The sequence below is a fragment of the Erinaceus europaeus genome, chromosome 17 (genome assembly GCF_950295315.1).
Source record: "Erinaceus europaeus chromosome 17, mEriEur2.1, whole genome shotgun sequence".
NCBI lineage: Eukaryota > Metazoa > Chordata > Mammalia > Eulipotyphla > Erinaceidae > Erinaceus > Erinaceus europaeus.
In genome coordinates, this window is record NC_080178.1 from 12,695,508 (window position 1) to 12,712,387 (window position 16,880).

Below are 16,880 nucleotides of genomic sequence, written 5' to 3' on the forward strand. Positions count from 1 at the left end.
GTAACTGGCTTTAAACTTCATATATATATATATATGTTTAAATTATAATTTATTTTATCAAAAAAAGGGAATATTCAAGACATGTCCTCAAGGTATAAGCAAAGATGAATGGTCGCTGTATTATAGGATAAAAGGGGAAATGAGGGAGCATGAGTTTCTTTTCCTGAAATAAATCGCCTAGTTGATTAATAAGTTAAAACAATCTGACTTACATTGATTGTCAGATAAATGTAAATAAAGGCAACACTAAGATACCACTTTATACCTGTGAGAATGTCATACATTAGAGAGGACACTCATAAAAAATGTCAGTGAGGACGTGAAGGAAAAATAAATCCTTTTCGCCTGCTGGTGGGAATGCATATTGGTCCAAACCCTGTGGATAAGTCTGGAGACTTCTCAGAAAACTAGACCTACCCTACGATGCAGTAATTCTTTACCTGGGGATATACCCAAAGGAAGCAAACACACCCATCTGAAGAGACCTAGGTATACCTATCTTTATAGCAGAATAATTTTAATAGCCCAATCTTGGAAGCAATCCAGGTGTCCAACAACAGTGACTAAGAAAGTCCACCTCTCCCTCTCTCTCTCTCTCTCTCTCTCTCTCTATATATATATATATATATATATATATATAACAGAATACTATTCAGCTATAAAAACGAAGTCATCTCCTTTGTTTCACCCTGCATGAAACTTTGAAGGCATTATATTAAATGCGATAATTCAAAAAGAGAAGGATAAATGCCGAATATCTCACTTACACATGAACTCAGAATAGGAAGACACAAGCAAACCTTGGACATAGCGGTGTACTGCACCAAAACCAAAGGCTCTTGGAGGAAGTGCTTGGGAGGGTTACTGATGTGCCCATATGTCAATAGCCATAATGTAAACCATAAACCCACCAGATAAAAAAACAGACTCGAAATGAATACATATACATGCTAGTATAACCCTATAATCCCTTAAATTTTTATTTTTTATTATAAAATTTGTATTTCTTCTATATTTCACTAAATGCTATTAACTCAATTATTGTGTTAATACATATGCAAACATGTCAATATATAGAACATAAAGAATATGTGATGTAAGATGAAGTCTAGAGGTCTATTTCTTATATGAACATAAAATGATTAACTATGTAAATTGAGAAACAAAGTCTGTTCATAACACTGTGGAATTATGCATAGAGTTATGAATGGCACGTGCATGATACACATTGGGGTTTAATTTTTTTTTTTACTAAATGAAGAATATACACTTAAAAGAAAATTGTGATTTTACACTTTAAAATCTTTATTTATTTATTTATTATTGGATAAAGACAGATAAATTGGGAGGGGGGATAGAGATGGAGAGAGACAGAAGGACACCTGCAGCCTTGCTTCACCATTTGTGAAGCATTCCCCCTGCAAGTGCCGGCCAGGAGCTTGAACCTGTTCCTTGCACACTGTAGTGTGTGCACTAAACCAGGTGCGCCATCACCTGGCCCCATGATTTTACACTTTCATTTTGATTTTTAAGGTAACAATTATTCCTCTTAATAATAATAGTAACCATTATTATTATTTTATGAATAGTGTCTCCTAAGGAATGTTTTTCAGAATATCACCATGCTATTATTATTATTACAAGTCATTATAATTCATATTTATTTTTATTTGAAAGATACAACCCAACCAATTGGAATGTTTTACTTGCATGTGCTGAACTACTAAATATCTTGAGTCCCCAATATTTATGTTTCATATAATTTTAGTTTAGCCTGTGCATTCAATCATTTCTAAGTATTTTGCCATTGTTTCTTTAATTGTAAGCAAGATTTTAATCTTTTCTATGGATCATAATTGAATTTAATATTTTTCTTAATAGCCCATGAAGAAAACATATATTTCTCACTGGAAAAAATACACTAACAAAAATGTTACAAATACTTAGGAATGCTTTTTATTTTGCCCATGTTAATTTGTTAAATAGATCCAATACTGATGAATAGAAAAAATAGATGACTTGATTCTCTTAGTTGAGTGTTTCTCTTTGGTAGCCTTCCAAATTAATATCGGAAACTCAAAATTTCTAGATTGCACTATTTAAATAGGCAATTACATTTGAAGACCTTTATATTGCTAATGTCTTTTATGTTGATATCTAAGGCACTAACTTTCACTAAGTGATCTTTGAGTTCATGTGATTATTTGTTTATTTTACTTCAAGAGAGACCTTTATATCAAGAACTATGAGGACTAAAATTGGCACTAACATAAATTCAATAGGTCTGACTAAAGCCCCTTCTTTTTTTAGTCAATTAACCAAAATGAAGACACTTGCATACTCAATGATAAAGGAAGGAATTGGACCCAAATTGGGGTTGAGAGTGTTCCACAAACACCTGTCGTGGAGAAATGAGGAATTGTACTCATGTGCCAACCACTAAACCGCACACCATTAATCTCCTAGTAAAACGATAGTAAAATAATGCACGAGGCCTTTTAGCGGTTAGATCAATTGTACGGCATAAAAGCTTCAAAATATTGAGGGCAAAATGAAGAAATAAGTCATTTGTTTCCTTACTCGACAAATGAAGTTTCATTAGCTAGTAGTAGCAAGCACGATTCCAGCATTAGAAACAACTTTGAAGCTAAAAATAAAATGTCCTCACATTTGGGGTATTAAAATTAGAAAAATGAAACAAGTTTCTGAAAGTGGGATGCTGATATTTGAATTTAATTTTGATTGTGGAAAAATGGCCTGAATACCCCCTTCTTTTATAGTGAGTCATAACATAAAATACAAAATATGAAATACAAACAGAAAAATGCTACTTGTTCTTTGTGACTGATGCAATTATTCTATCTTATCTTTGCAAAAACAAACATACACACAAAAAAACCCTATAAAAGCCTGAAAGGTAGCCCCTTTGTATCTGAGGAAGCATTAGCCTCAGCAGATTGTCTCAAAAAGTAGCAATAGAATTTCAAACTTTATTTTGCACCGAGTTAAAGAATTGAATCAAGTCTTGAGACACTTCTTAATGTAAACTTTCTTTCTTTTTTTTTAAATATTTATTTTATTTATTTATTTATTGCCCTTGTTGTTTTATTGTTGTAGTTATTATTGTTGTTGTTGTTGTTGGATAGGACAGAGACAAATGGAGAGAGGAGGGGAAGACAGAGAGGAGGAGAGAAAGATAGACACCTGCAGATCTGCTTCACCGCCTGTGAAGCGACTCCCCTGCAGGTGGGGAGCCGGGGTTCGAACCGGGATCCTTATACCGTTCCTTGTGCTTTGAGCCACCTGCGCTTAACCCGCTGCGCTACAGCCCGACTCCCAATGTAAACTTTCTATCCTGCATTAATTGACATACTCTATCGGTCAGTCCTTTTCCATACTATGTTTCTGCTTCTCAAAGTGTAAGAATTGTACACTAAAAGTTTTAAGTTTAAAGTCTCAAAGTTTTAAATCTAAAGTTTTAAGGTTCTTTCAAATGCCCTTAAGTAAGTTACCACATAAAACGCTTGCAAAAGTGAGTACCTCCCTAACACTTCCTTGTCCATGATTGCTCAACAAATTGTTTGGCTTTGTATGTTAACTCTCTTTTCAATCACCAGGTTCCAGATGCCATCAGGATGCCGGCCAGGCTTCCCTGGATTGAAGACCCCACCAATGTGTCCTGGAGCTCAGCTTCCCCAGAGACCCACCCTACTAGGGAAAGAGAGAGGCAGACTGGGAGTATGGACAGACCAGTCAACGCCCATGTTCAGCGGGGAAGCAATTACAGAAGCCAGACCTTCCATCTTCTGCAACCCTCAGTGACCCTGGGTCCATGCTCCCAGAGGGATAGAGAATGGGAAAGCTATCAGGGGAGGGGGTGGGATATGGAGATTGGGTGGTGGGAATTGTGTGGAGTTGTACCCCTCCTACCTTATGGTTTTGTTAATTAATTCTTTCTTAAATTAAAAAAAAATGCTTGCAAAAATTGTATAAAATTAGCACAAAATGGCAGCATAAGGGTTATGCAGAGACTGTGATGCCTGAGGCTCTGAAGAGTCCCATTCAGTCCCCTGCACCACCATAAGCCAGAGCTGAGCAGTGCTCTAGTAAAAATAAATAAACAAACAAATAATAAATAAATAAATAAATAGGAAAGAAGAAAGGGAGTAAGAGAGAAAGAAAGAGAAAATAGGGGCAGAGGGTAGATAGCATAATGGTTATGCAAACAGACTCTCATGCCTGAGACTCCAAAGTCCCAGGTTCAGTCCCCTGCACCAATATAAGCCAGAGCTGAGCAGTGCTCTGGTTAAAAATAATAATAATAAATAAAATAAAATAAAATAAAATAAAAAGTGACTTTGTTGAACTTAGTCTTCCAGAACCCTCTTCTTCATGGGTGGTGGAGCAGGGCTGCAGGTATCTCTCTTTCTCTCTGTCACTCTATCTTCTCTCTCTCTCTCTCTCAATTTCTCTCTGTCCTACCCAATAAAATAAATAAAACAAAACTTTAAAAAAAAGAAAGAGAAAATAGAACTAAAATTAGCACACATTGGTAAGACTTCATGTTCTACATGTGAAAACTATCATTCCTTGTGAAAAGACTACAGCAATAGTCTGACTGAGATTTTACTTACCAGTTATTATCTTATCAGATTCCTTTAACATTGAGTAAAAGGTCCAACAGCATTTTGAATGCAATCAGAATGATAACTTCATTGCTGCATATATACGAATTTCATACGCATTCAACCCTTCTGAGTCATGGTTCTGGGACTTCCCTATTTTTCTTTTAGGAAGCAGCATTCTCTTGGCTTTTGAAATTAAAAGACTTAAATCATTACTGACACTTATTTTTAACAAAGCATGCTTGCTTTCTGTCTGAAAGGGGTATAGCCACTGTAGCATCAGGAGTGGAAATGAATACACACATTTGCTTTTTAACTCCCGACTGGCATTACAACCTCAAATCGCTCCCTCAGTTTTTCTAGGAGATGAGACATTTCCCAAAAGAAAAGTCAGCTGATGTAAAATAAAATACTGCTTAGTTCCTCTTTAGTCTTTACAAAAAAAACAAAAATAGTCCTTTATCCTCTGAGGAGTTTGTTACAAGACTAGATGCACCTTCACTCAATGTTGGCACGTCATAAATCTTTACGTTAAAACAAATTCTCAGAAAATAATAGGAAATCAATTTTGAAAACAAACAAAGTTAGAAATTTATCTCATTATCAATGCCAATCAGGAAATTAATTCTTAATCCCTTAGAAACGTTTCTTGAAATCAGTAGCTCATATTTGTTTTTTTCATAATTTGCTGTCACATTCATATCAATTTTGAATTTAGGCAAAAGACAAGACTAGAGGTTTTTTTTTTTTTTTTTTTTTGTCTCCAGGGTTATTGCTGTGGTGACTCCCCTTGTAGGTGCGGAGCTGGGGGCTCAATTTGGGATCCTTATGCCAGTCATGCCATGTGTGCTTAACTGGCTGCACTACCACCTGACCTCCAAGACTAGAGGTCTAGCCATATAATATGGGGTAAAGTCATTTATCTATCACTTCAGCCTTTTTAATGTGGACACTTCCTATATTGAAATTCTAAGTCATAGAAATAAGTTTGAAGTTTAATTTACACCAGAATATATTCTCTTTTAAAGTAAATTTTATTTCTTTAGTTAGTTAGAGTAGAAATGGAGAGGGAAGGGGGAAATAAAGAGGGAAAGAAAATGACAGCCACCTGTAGTACTACTTAATCACTAGCAAGTGGGGACTGGGGGCTTGAACCTGAATCCTTGCATACTGTAATGTGTGTGCTTTAGCAGATGTGCCACCACCTGGTCCCCAGAATATATTCCTTGGAAGTTAAGTGGAGTACTTCTTATAAGCTACCACACATTTGAACAGTCTTGCCACTGCAATTCCTAAAATACATGGAAAAACAAACCGAAGAAAGTCATGCATTGATATTAAGCAACAGGTATTTCTATTTTTTTATTTTATTAATTTATTTTAAAGGCAGTGCTAGGAACATAACTCAGAGTCTTGAACGTACATAGAAGAACAGAACTGACTCCCAGGCCCAACTTTTCATTTATTTGATTGAGAGAAGTGGGAACTGGAAGGAGAGATGAGATATGTCAGCACTGCTTCATCAGCCACAAAGCACTCCCCAATGCTGTTCCTGGTGGTCTCCTTATGCTGTCAGAGTTTGACCGAGACTTCATGTACACCAACGCATGTACCTTATCCAGTAAACTCTCTACCAGACTTACAAGCTACTTTTAAAAGATCTCTGAATCCTAAGGAAGGATAAGAAATCACAATGCCTGCGGACTTATGAGTCTAACAATGGCCATGATTCCTGAAACCCATGTTTACCTCTTGCTTGTGCACCAGGCACTCTGCAACAAAAGGGCGATTTTTTACATTCATCCTCTAATCCAGACTGTTGAAGGGGACATTCTCAATAGTTGTCGTTTATTCTTGCATATATGGAATATAAAAGTGAAAATAAATCTTCTGTCAGCTAGCATCTCTTAAAGGTCAGCTTCACCCATGTCTCAGAACAGAAGGAAAGAGGCACAAAGCAGCCTAGATATGACAACCAGTTCTCATGGGTTTTAGTCTCAGACCTTTTCTTTTTATGAAAGACAACATAGGATCTATGTTACACTAAAAATTTGACAATTGTCCTCTAAACTGAATACACTGTCTTTGTAAAAATTAATACTACACTAGGGAAAGATAGAAATAGGCTGAGAGTATGGATTCTTCTTCCAACATACCATGTTCATCGGAGAAATAATTATAGAAGCCAGACCTTCTGTCTTCTGCACCCCATATAACATTTTGGTCCATACTCCCAGAGGGGTAAATGTTAGGGAAAGATGACCGGAGGGCTCTGAACTTCAATTCCATAAGGACCCAAAGAGAGAAAAGAAAAAAAAAAAAGGCAGGGAACATTCAGAAGTAGCAGATGTGACTTAAAAAGGAAGAGAAGACAAGTCCATAGGAAAAAAAAATGGCCAAATATATAAAAATATAGACAGATTGTTATAGAAATAATAGTCAACCCATATCTATGATCTTGGGAAAACTAATGCAGTTTCTAGTGAAGAGAATAGAGACACAAATTTGGCAGTGGGAATGGAGTGGAATTATATTCCTGTTGTCTTATAAGTTTGTCAATCTACATTAAGTGACTAATAGCAATTAAATAATGATTTAATAATAAAATAGGTTCAATGAGTAGGTTAATATAACTAGAAAAAACATCCTATGTGAAACTTAAGTTGCACATACTTGTAGTTTATTCAAAAGATAACTCAGAAATCTCGATTCAGGCAAAAAGCTTTTTTAAAGGAAGAGGAAAAGCTGAAGAACTTGGTTGAATTGGAGAAACTATCATATAAATAAAACTGAAAACCATGTGAGTTGGTTGTTCCTTTCTTTCTACTGTAGCTCTGGTTTCCAGAAGTCCAAATATAAACCATGATGGAAAAAAAATGTCCAGATTTTGATTGTAAGTGTGGTAGGCAAAAACATAAAGAAAACTGAAAGTCTTTTTTTTTTTTTGGTCAACATCAGAGTCCTGGAAAAACAAACAAACAATCTGCGACTCAGAAATCTTAGGCAGTAAGTTTGGGAGCTGAATAGAATTTTGAACACTCATATACTGACACCTCTGGACAGTTTACAATTGTTTGATATACTCCTGACATAAACCAGAGAAACAATTTTGAGGGAAGTCAACCCCTTTTTCTTGTCCAGAAAAGAGCAAATCCACAAGTTCTAAAAAATGACTTAATTACCTGGTTTATTTCCTTGCAAGATGATGCTTATTTTCCTAAGCTATTATGACCTCAAGAAATGTTCATGAGATGAGAGGATGAGTAGAGGGCACACATGACCATGCAGGAGGACTCAGAGCTCAGAGGTTCTAATCCCCAGCCATCAAGTGGGAGTGTCTGCAGGGGGAAAACTTCACAAACAGTGGATGGGGCAGAAATATCATTCCTCCTCCTCCTCCTCCTCCTCCTCCTTCTCCTTCTTTTTTTTCTTCTTCTTCTCCTCCTCCTCCTCCTCCTCCTCCTCCTTCTTCTTCTTCTTCTCCTTTTCTTCCTCCTCCTCCTTCTTCTCTCTCTCTCTTTCTCTCTCTCTCTCTCTCTTTCCCTCTCTCTTTCTCTCATTTCTCTCGCCCTCTATGTAAAGGAGAAAAAAAAGATGTTTGGCAGGAGCAGAGGAACTGCATAAGTACTGAACTGTAGCAGTAGTAAAAACATTCATATTCCTTTCAAAAACAATTGGTACCACATTTTCTTAATGGTATTCTTCATCTCTAAGTTTCTTAATGTGTAAATCAGAGGGTTGAACATGGGAGCAATGATGGTGTAGATAAGAGCAAACACTTTGTCTTCTGGAAACGTTACAGCTGGTCTGATGTAAACAAAGAGAACAGGAATAAAGAAAAGAGTGACAACTGTTATATGAGAACTGCAAGTGGAAAGAGCTTTGATCTGGCTTTCTGCAGGATAACCCTTTATGGTGTATAGGATAAGAAAATAAGACATCATCAAAATCACAAATGTCACCAGAGCAATCAGACCTGAATTAACAACCACCAAGAGACCTATTCTGTATGTGTCAACACAAGCCAATTTGAGTAAAGGATACACATCGCAGAAGTAGTGATCTATCTCATTGGGGCCACAGAATGGTAAGATGGTGAGAAGAAACTGACTGGCAGAATGTACAAATCCCCCAGCATAGCAGACTATGATGATAGTGTTACACCTTTGTCTGCTCATGATGATGGTGTAATGAAGAGGCTTACAGATGGCCACGTAGCAGTCATAGGCCATTCCTGTGAGTATGAAGATCTCTACGCCACCAAGAAAGTGAAGGATAAAGAGCTGTGCCATGCAGTTATTATAAGAAATGATCTTCCTCTCTGCCAGTAGGTCAGTCATCAGTTTGGGTGTCACGGTGGACGTGTAGCAAAGATCTGAGAGTGAGAGGTAATTCAGGAGGAAATACATGGGTTGGTCCACTAGCTGACTGCATGTGACAGAAATTATGATGAGCAAGTTTCCCAGCCAAATAACAATGTAACAAAATAAAAATAATACAAAACAAAGGATTTCAGTGTTCTTATTTTGAGACAGCCCCAAAAGAATGAACACAGTGACATTATTCCTGTTTTCCATGGTCCGGCCCAGAGAAAATACATAACAATCTCCTGGAAAGACAATGTATTAAGTTCTTGTTAGAAATGTTCATGCAGAATTTTGCCAGAAACATTAATCTCATGAAGCAGTATTTAGTGAGCATACTAATATCTCATAAAATAAAAATCTGGGGACTTCCTTGGATAGACAACCCCACCAATGTGTCCTGGAGCTCCGCTTCTCCAGAGCCCTTCCCCACTAGGGAAAGAGAGAGACAGGCTAGGAATATGGATCGACCTGTAAATGCCCACTTTCAGCAGGGAAGCAATGACAGAAGCCAGACCTTCCACCTTCTTCATCCCACAATGACCTTGGGTCCATACTCCCAGAGGGATAAGGAATAGGAAAGCAATCAGGGGAGGGGATGGGATATGGAGTTCTGGTGGTGGGGATTGTGCGAAGCTGTACCCCTCTTATTCTATGGTTTTGTCAATGTTTTCTTTTTATAAATAAAAAATTAAAATTAAAAAAATGTGGGGGCAAGAGGAGATAGGATAATAGTTATGCAAGAGGATTTTCATGCTTGAGATTCTAAAGTCCCAAGCTAAATCTACCATCTTACAATTAGGCAGAGCTGATTAGCACTCCAGTCTAAATAAACAAGAAAACAAACAAATCTGTTATATAAAATCTGCATTTGATGCCTCCATAAATTCTGAATGTCTTTTGTGATATCATACTCAACCTTAATATTAATAAAATGCTTGCATTTTATCAATTAACTAAAGTATTTAAGAAATAGTATTAAACAGTTTCCCACTCCAAGGGTGTATACTACATACTACTAATCCTAGGAAGCAATCCTTTCAAACAAGGTCATGCAACATTTTTATTTAGTTACAAAGAAGTAAATGTAAAAAAATAACAATATTCACTAGCGGAATATATACTACCTAAAAACTTTGAAAGAGGTAGAAAAAAATTGAGCTTTTATTTATTTATTTTTAAATATTTATTTTTCCCTTTTGTTGCCCTTATTGTTTTATTGTTGTAACTGATGTCATCATTGTTGGATAGGACAGAGAGAAATGGAGAAAGGAGGGGAAGACAGAGAGGGGCAGAGAAAGATAGACACCTGCAGACCTACTTCACCGCCTGTGAAGTGACGTCCCTGCAGATGGGGAGCTGGGGCCTTGAACCTGGATCCTTACATAGGTCCTTGCGCTTAACCCACTGCGCTACCGCCTGACCCCTCAAAATTGAGCTTTTATATAAAGGTGCATAGGGGCCAGATGGTGGCACACCTAGTTGAAGGCACATATTACAATGTGCAAGGACCCAGGTTTGAGGCCCTTTTCCCCCACCTGCAGGGGCAAAGCTTTGTGAGTGGTGAAGCAGTGTTGCAGGTGTCTCTCTATTTCTCTCTCTCCCTTCCCTCTTGATTTCTGGCTGTCACTCTCCAATAAATAAATAAAGAAGAAAAGTATTTAAAAATATGCATGTATATTTATAAAGTGATTAAAATAAATGATTTTCAGCAGCTTGATTAACTTTTCATGTATATCTATTTTTAGTGATTTGTTATGATAAAATGTTTAAATTTCTAGAGCCTGTGCACTATATAAACACTTTAATGAAAAGCATATGTACACACACCTAAATTAATCAAATAATAAACTTTACAGTTACAAAAAAACAGGTTAGCTTAATAATTTTGCCTTTGAGTCAGAGCTTCTTTTGTGAGTTAAGAGTAGCAGATTCTACCGACTAAGCTCCTTAGGCTGGCAAGCATCTTAGTTTTGTACGTCAAGATTTTTTTAGTGGTTTGCATTAGAGTGTGAAACTTTGTTCTAGATCTAATCTATGTATGACTTCTGCCAAACCCCATCAAAAAAATCTTGATACATATAATTCAGAGAAAAAAATTCAAGTTTTGTGGGAAAGAGTATATGAAGGCACACAGCTGGGACTCGTGGCCATTATTAATTATAGCACATATGAATTTGGGTGACATTTTCTATGAATTTATGTTAACTCATTTTAAAATGGAAAAAAAAATGCTTGTAAATTATCACAAAATGCTCAAAAGTCTCACAGCAATAAATGATCGCTAATGTTTTGTGAACTCAAGAATTATTGTCTAGTTATATTACTTTCATATCCATGTTACCAAATCAGTAAAGCCCCACAAATATTACTATAATGCAGAAATTAAAATGTTAATATTAAAAATTATTTTGAGTAGAGAGTTGAATTTGAGATCTGTTAACCAGATTTTTAGTGCTAAATAGGTTTTGAACTTTTTAATCATTCAACATTAAGACAGCAGTATATTTATACAGAAATAAAGATAACACAGTCAGACTGACAATACCTTCAGGTCTACGTTAACACCACTGTTCTCATGAAAAGTAACATAGAAATAGCCACTGTTATTTAATTTATTTACTCCATCTGTAGGCCTAAACATTTTTATATTAGCTTTCAACTTGAACATTTTCATGTAGCTAGCATTCTTCAAAATGCCTTATTACAATAAATATTTCTGGTATTTTACCTTTTATATTCAAATCTTACAACCATTTAACAACTGACACCTGTCACACAACCAATGTTCATTTAAATAAGAGGGTGTGTGCCGGCACCAGAATAGCAGTTTGAAGCCACGGGTAAAAATTTTAATATCCAAATGAGTCAAGTTAGAATCTCTATTTTCCTTACTTATATTTTTTTAGCTTTATCCAGTCGTATAAGGTTAAATATTTAACAGAGTATGCATTTAAAAACCACATATATTATTCTAGATGTTAACTTTTTTTTTTTTTTTTGTAGGTTGTCTCAATTTACTTTACCAAATAATGAGGTCACCAGGTAGATTTCTATCAGAGCCACTGCAGATACAATATAGACTCATGGTTATAAAGGGTATAATTCATAATTTTCTTTGTCTATTATTTAGGGATCTCAATCATCACACATTCCTTTTGGGTCCCAGTGAAAGAACTACCCTGTGGTTTACTTAATCAACTTTGAGATCAGCTAACTTAAGAGTACACAATTGTCACTAATTGCACTCAGTTGCCACCAGGAAAAAAAAAAAAAGTTGTAGGCTTTGAGAAATATAGAACAAACACATTTTAATCTGTTTCAAGCACTAGGTGGTTATCCCTAAAACATCAATTAATAAACCATGTCTAAGGTCCCTGATATCTGGAATCTCCTCACAGAAACTCAAAAACCAGTATTTCATTAGTAAACTATGGAAATCATCTTAAGCGAATGAATAAATAAATATGTAGCATGAATTATCATGTGTGGATTTAGAAAAGCCTTCTCAAAACTGAAGAAAAAAAAAGTCATTTGAGCTTCTATAATATTTCCCCAAAATACACCATTCCATGTGTCTTTCTTTTCTCTTTTGCTTCTCTCATATCTGTATCCAAAAAATGAGTTGGTTTCCAACGTGTAGTGCTGAGCAGAATAAATAACAGCAAACACATATTGAAGATTTGCTGTGTATCATATACAAACATTTCTTTTTAAAAACTATTTTATGTATGTATTTATTTTCTATTGAGAGAGAGGGAGAAAGGGTGAGGTTGTGGGGGGGAAAAGAGAGAGGGGGGAGAGGGAGAGGGAGAGAGAAAGAGGAATATGGCTCAGCTCTGGTTTATGGTGATTGCTAGGGAACTTGGAGCCTCAGGCAGAAGGGCAGAACAGTCTTTTGCATAATCATTATGCAGTCTTCCTAGCTCTGAATGTTTTTTTCTTTCTTCTTCTTTTTTTTTTTTAACCAGAACACTGCTCAGCTCTGGTTTATGGTGGTACTAGGGATTGAATTTGGGACCTCAGAGCCCCAGGCTTGAAAGGCTTTTGCATAACCATTATGCTTTCTCCCCAGCCCCTGAATGTTTTTTTCTCCCCACAGGAACTCAGTGAAATGAGCACTTAAAGTTTCCTGATTTTACACAGGAGAAAATTCTATAGAAGACATGAAACACATTTTGCTTAAACTTGCTAGGCAAAGAGGAGATTGCCAATGAAGGCCAGGACAATAATTCTAACAGAAGGAAAGAGGTGAGGTCAGTAAAATATGCAACTCTGATTTTGAAGATGAAAAAATGCCACTATTTCTTAGTTCCTACAGAATTCACAGAGACATTTCCACTGCAGTCCTCTCCTACCTCTCAAGCTTCTTTTTATTCTATATTTCATAATTTAAATATGTGACAAATAAATATCTCAAACCTAATGACATAAAAATACTGAACCGACCTAAGGCAGACTATTAATATGTACAACATAGTAGCTGTATACCTTGATAAGACAAAGTTGATTCCCATTGTAGACACCAGGCTTTCCAAACTGCTTTTTCAGTCACCATACTATTAATAATATCCTGAAGAGGAATATAACATGTCAGTCTTGCTTCTAGTGACACATTCTGTATTTTTGAAATTTTTAATAATTATATAATTGTTTATTTAAGAAAAAGAGATAGAAACAGGACTGTACTACTCCAGCTCAGTAAAGTGGAGGCTGGTAATTCTATCTGGGGCTTCAGGCCTGCAGGTGCTATGCTTCTATGGTTGAACAACCTCTCAAACCTCTAAACTTTAGAATGTTCACAATCAAACTATGAATTTTAGTAGACATATTTAAACATCCTTACTTTCTAAAGATATATTTTTATTTATTATTGGATAGAGACTGAAAGAAATTGAAAGGGGAGGGGGCAGATAAGGAGAAAGAGACTGAGAGACACCTGCAGCCTTGATCACCACTCATGAAGCTTTCTCCCTACAGATGGGGTTCAGGGGTTGAACTTGGGTCCTTGCACACTGTAATGTGAGAGCTTAACCAGATGCACCACTATCTGGCCCCCTAAATATCCACCCTCCCCCCTTTTTTTTTTTCAAATGGAAAGATGGTAGTTTTTTGTTTAAGAAAATTGAAAAGGATATAAGCAAAGAAAGTAACATACCTTTTCCTTGTAGCAATTATGGCTATGGAACATTTATATGTTATCTAGAAGCAATTATGTCTATAGGACATTTATTGGGATATTATTGATTCAAATATAGCTATATTTCTTTATTCATCCATTTTCTAATTTAAATCTTTCCCAAATCATTATATTGGGGTGGGGGATAATGGTTTACAGTACAGTTGTTGACACAGGGACAATAATTTCTTATGTCCTTGTGACTGGTGTTTGCAAAACAGCCTCACCCTCCAATTTAGGTGTGTGTGCTTTACCATTACCATGCATCAGGACACCAAAACCCTCTCTACTTCCACTCTTTCTTTCCCCAGAAAACTCAAGATCTTTCTGTTTGTTTGTTTGTAATAGTCTGGAAAATTTTGAGATTTATGTTTCTACATCATTTTCGTTTCTCATTTGTTTTCATATAATATACATCCATATTATACTCAGTGCCTGATATCTGCATTTGTGGGGAACTGTGGTGCTGAGGTTGAGCATGGTAAGGACAACCTGTAAAAAAAAAAAGGTGCCTGGAGGTATAGCCACCCAGTAAGTCTCCCCCACCTGGGGTCCAGCAGGGGGGACTCGGCCTCCAGGATTTTGTGCCCCTGCAGACTCCCCCAACCCAAAAGGGCCCCACATTCTCTAAGGCAATAGTTCACTTCCCTGTTCCCAAACCAGTTGGTCCACTTACTAGAAGCCCCCACCACTTCCCTGTCTCCCCATTCCTTTTGACCACATATGGCAGGTTTCCCCCTGCCCACACAAAGACCCTTCCCCTCCCCCCCTCCCCCGTGTGCCTGATGATAATCTCACCTCCTCATTCCCAAACCAGCCAGACCACCCACCTAAAGATTACTGAAAGAAACCCCACCCTTTCTCAACCTCCTGGTGCTTTAACCATATAAGGTAAAACAAACTGTTTCCTCCTACTGCTCTTTGCTTCCCTCTACCACCCTTTAAAAACTGTTCTGCATGGGAGTAGGGCAGTGGCGCAGCGGGTTAAGTGCAAGTGACACAAATCGCCAGGACCTGAGTAAGGATCCCAGTTCGAGCCCCCGGCTCCCCACCTTCAGGGGAGTCGCTTGTGAAGCAGGTCTGCAGGTGTCTGTCTTTCTCTCCTCCTCTCTGTCTTCCCCTCCTCTCTCCATTTCTCTCTGTCCTATCCAACGACATTAATAACCACAACAATGTTAAACAACAAGGGCAACAAAAAGGAAAATAAATAAATAAATAAACAAACTGTTCTGCTGCTCAGTAAACAGGTTATCCCTGCCATAGCCTCCTGGGGTGATCTTTGGTCTCATCTCTTGCTGTGGATGGCAAAGAGGTACCCCAGTCATGCCCACCCCTGCTGCTGTCTCTGGACAAGTTCTTATCTTTGTCCATTTCCAGTGGCCAAGGGAACAGTCGTGCAGAGAGAGCTAGACCGGAGATAGCCCCCCCCCCAAGAGAACCCAGCATGCATCAAATAGTCAGTGATTGCATAACATAGCTTAGTTTATAGATACATTGATCAGAGCTGAAGTTTCATCATTCCAAGTGAATCTTTTCAGCTACAAAGGGAGGCAGAAGAAAAGAAGAAATAAACACTGCATCAAAACTTCTACCAGGGTGATGGGGCTCCTCTCAAATCTGGTTGTCTGCACTGCAAAGCAGTCACACACCCAGGAGAGCTTTCATGCCCGCCATGCCTAAAAGTTCTTAGTGATCCACTCAGACTAAGGGACATATGAAGAGAATAGCATTCAGTTTGTTGATGGAGCATCACGGAGAAGAATCCATGGCATGAAATGTTACTTTCCATCCAAAAGTGCATGATTACACCACACTTTCCTCATGGCATTCTTCATCTCTGTGTTTCTCAGTGTGTAGATCAGAGGGTTGAACATGGGGGCGATGATGGTATAAAAAAGAGCAAACACCTTATCTTCTGGAAAAGTGGTGGCTGGTCTGATGTAGATGAATAAAGCTGGAGCGAAAAATAGAACTACCACCATGACGTGAGAACTGCAAGTGGAAAGAGCTTTATTGCGACTCTCCACAGAATATCCCCTGATAGTGTACAGAATAAAAAAGTAAGACAGCATCAAGATGATGAAGGTCACCAATGCAATCAGACCTGAGTTAGCGATGACTAAGAGACCTATGGTGTGCGTATTGGAACAAGCCAATTTGAGCAAAGGATACACGTCACAGAAGTAGTGATCTATCTCATTGGGGCCACAGAATGGTAAGAAGATGGTGAGAAGCAACTGACTGGCAGAGTGTACAAATCCCCCAGTACAGCACACCAGGATGATGGTGTTGCACTTCTGTCTACTCATAATGATGGTATAATGCAGGGGTTTATAGATGGCCACATAGCGGTCATAGGCCATTCCTGTGAGGATAAAGATCTCCACGCCACCAAAGAAATGAGTGGTAAAAAGCTGCATCATGCAGCTATTATAGGAAATGGTCTTAATTTCTGCCAGTAGGTCAGTCATCAGTGACACAGGGTGTCACTGTGGACGTGTAGCAAAGATCTGAGAGTGAGAGATAATTCAAGAAGAAGTACATGGGCTGGTCAAGTAGCTGACTGCACGTGATAGAAATTATGATGAGCAAGTTTCCCAGCCAAATAGCGATGTAGCAAAATAAAAATAATACAAAGCAGAAGATTTCAGTATTTTTGTTTTGGGAAAGTCCCAGGAGAATGAACATAGTGACATTATTTCTCTTTTCCAT

At 37.4% G+C, this 16,880-nt stretch overlaps 2 protein-coding genes across 2 annotated transcripts; both read right to left on the reverse strand.

Annotated features, from left to right (window-relative positions):
- Positions 1 to 8,278: 8,278 nt before the first annotated feature.
- LOC103116531 (olfactory receptor 4P4-like) lies at positions 8,279 to 9,202 on the reverse strand. The gene has a single exon (XM_007526429.1). The coding sequence runs from the start codon at positions 9,200 to 9,202 to the stop codon at positions 8,279 to 8,281; it is 924 nt and encodes a 307-aa protein (XP_007526491.1).
- Positions 9,203 to 15,946: 6,744 nt separating this feature from the next.
- LOC103116532 (olfactory receptor 4P4-like) lies at positions 15,947 to 16,880 on the reverse strand. The gene is given in 2 exon segments (XM_007526430.1): positions 15,947 to 16,645; positions 16,647 to 16,880. Coding segments are annotated over 2 exon segments (933 nt in total).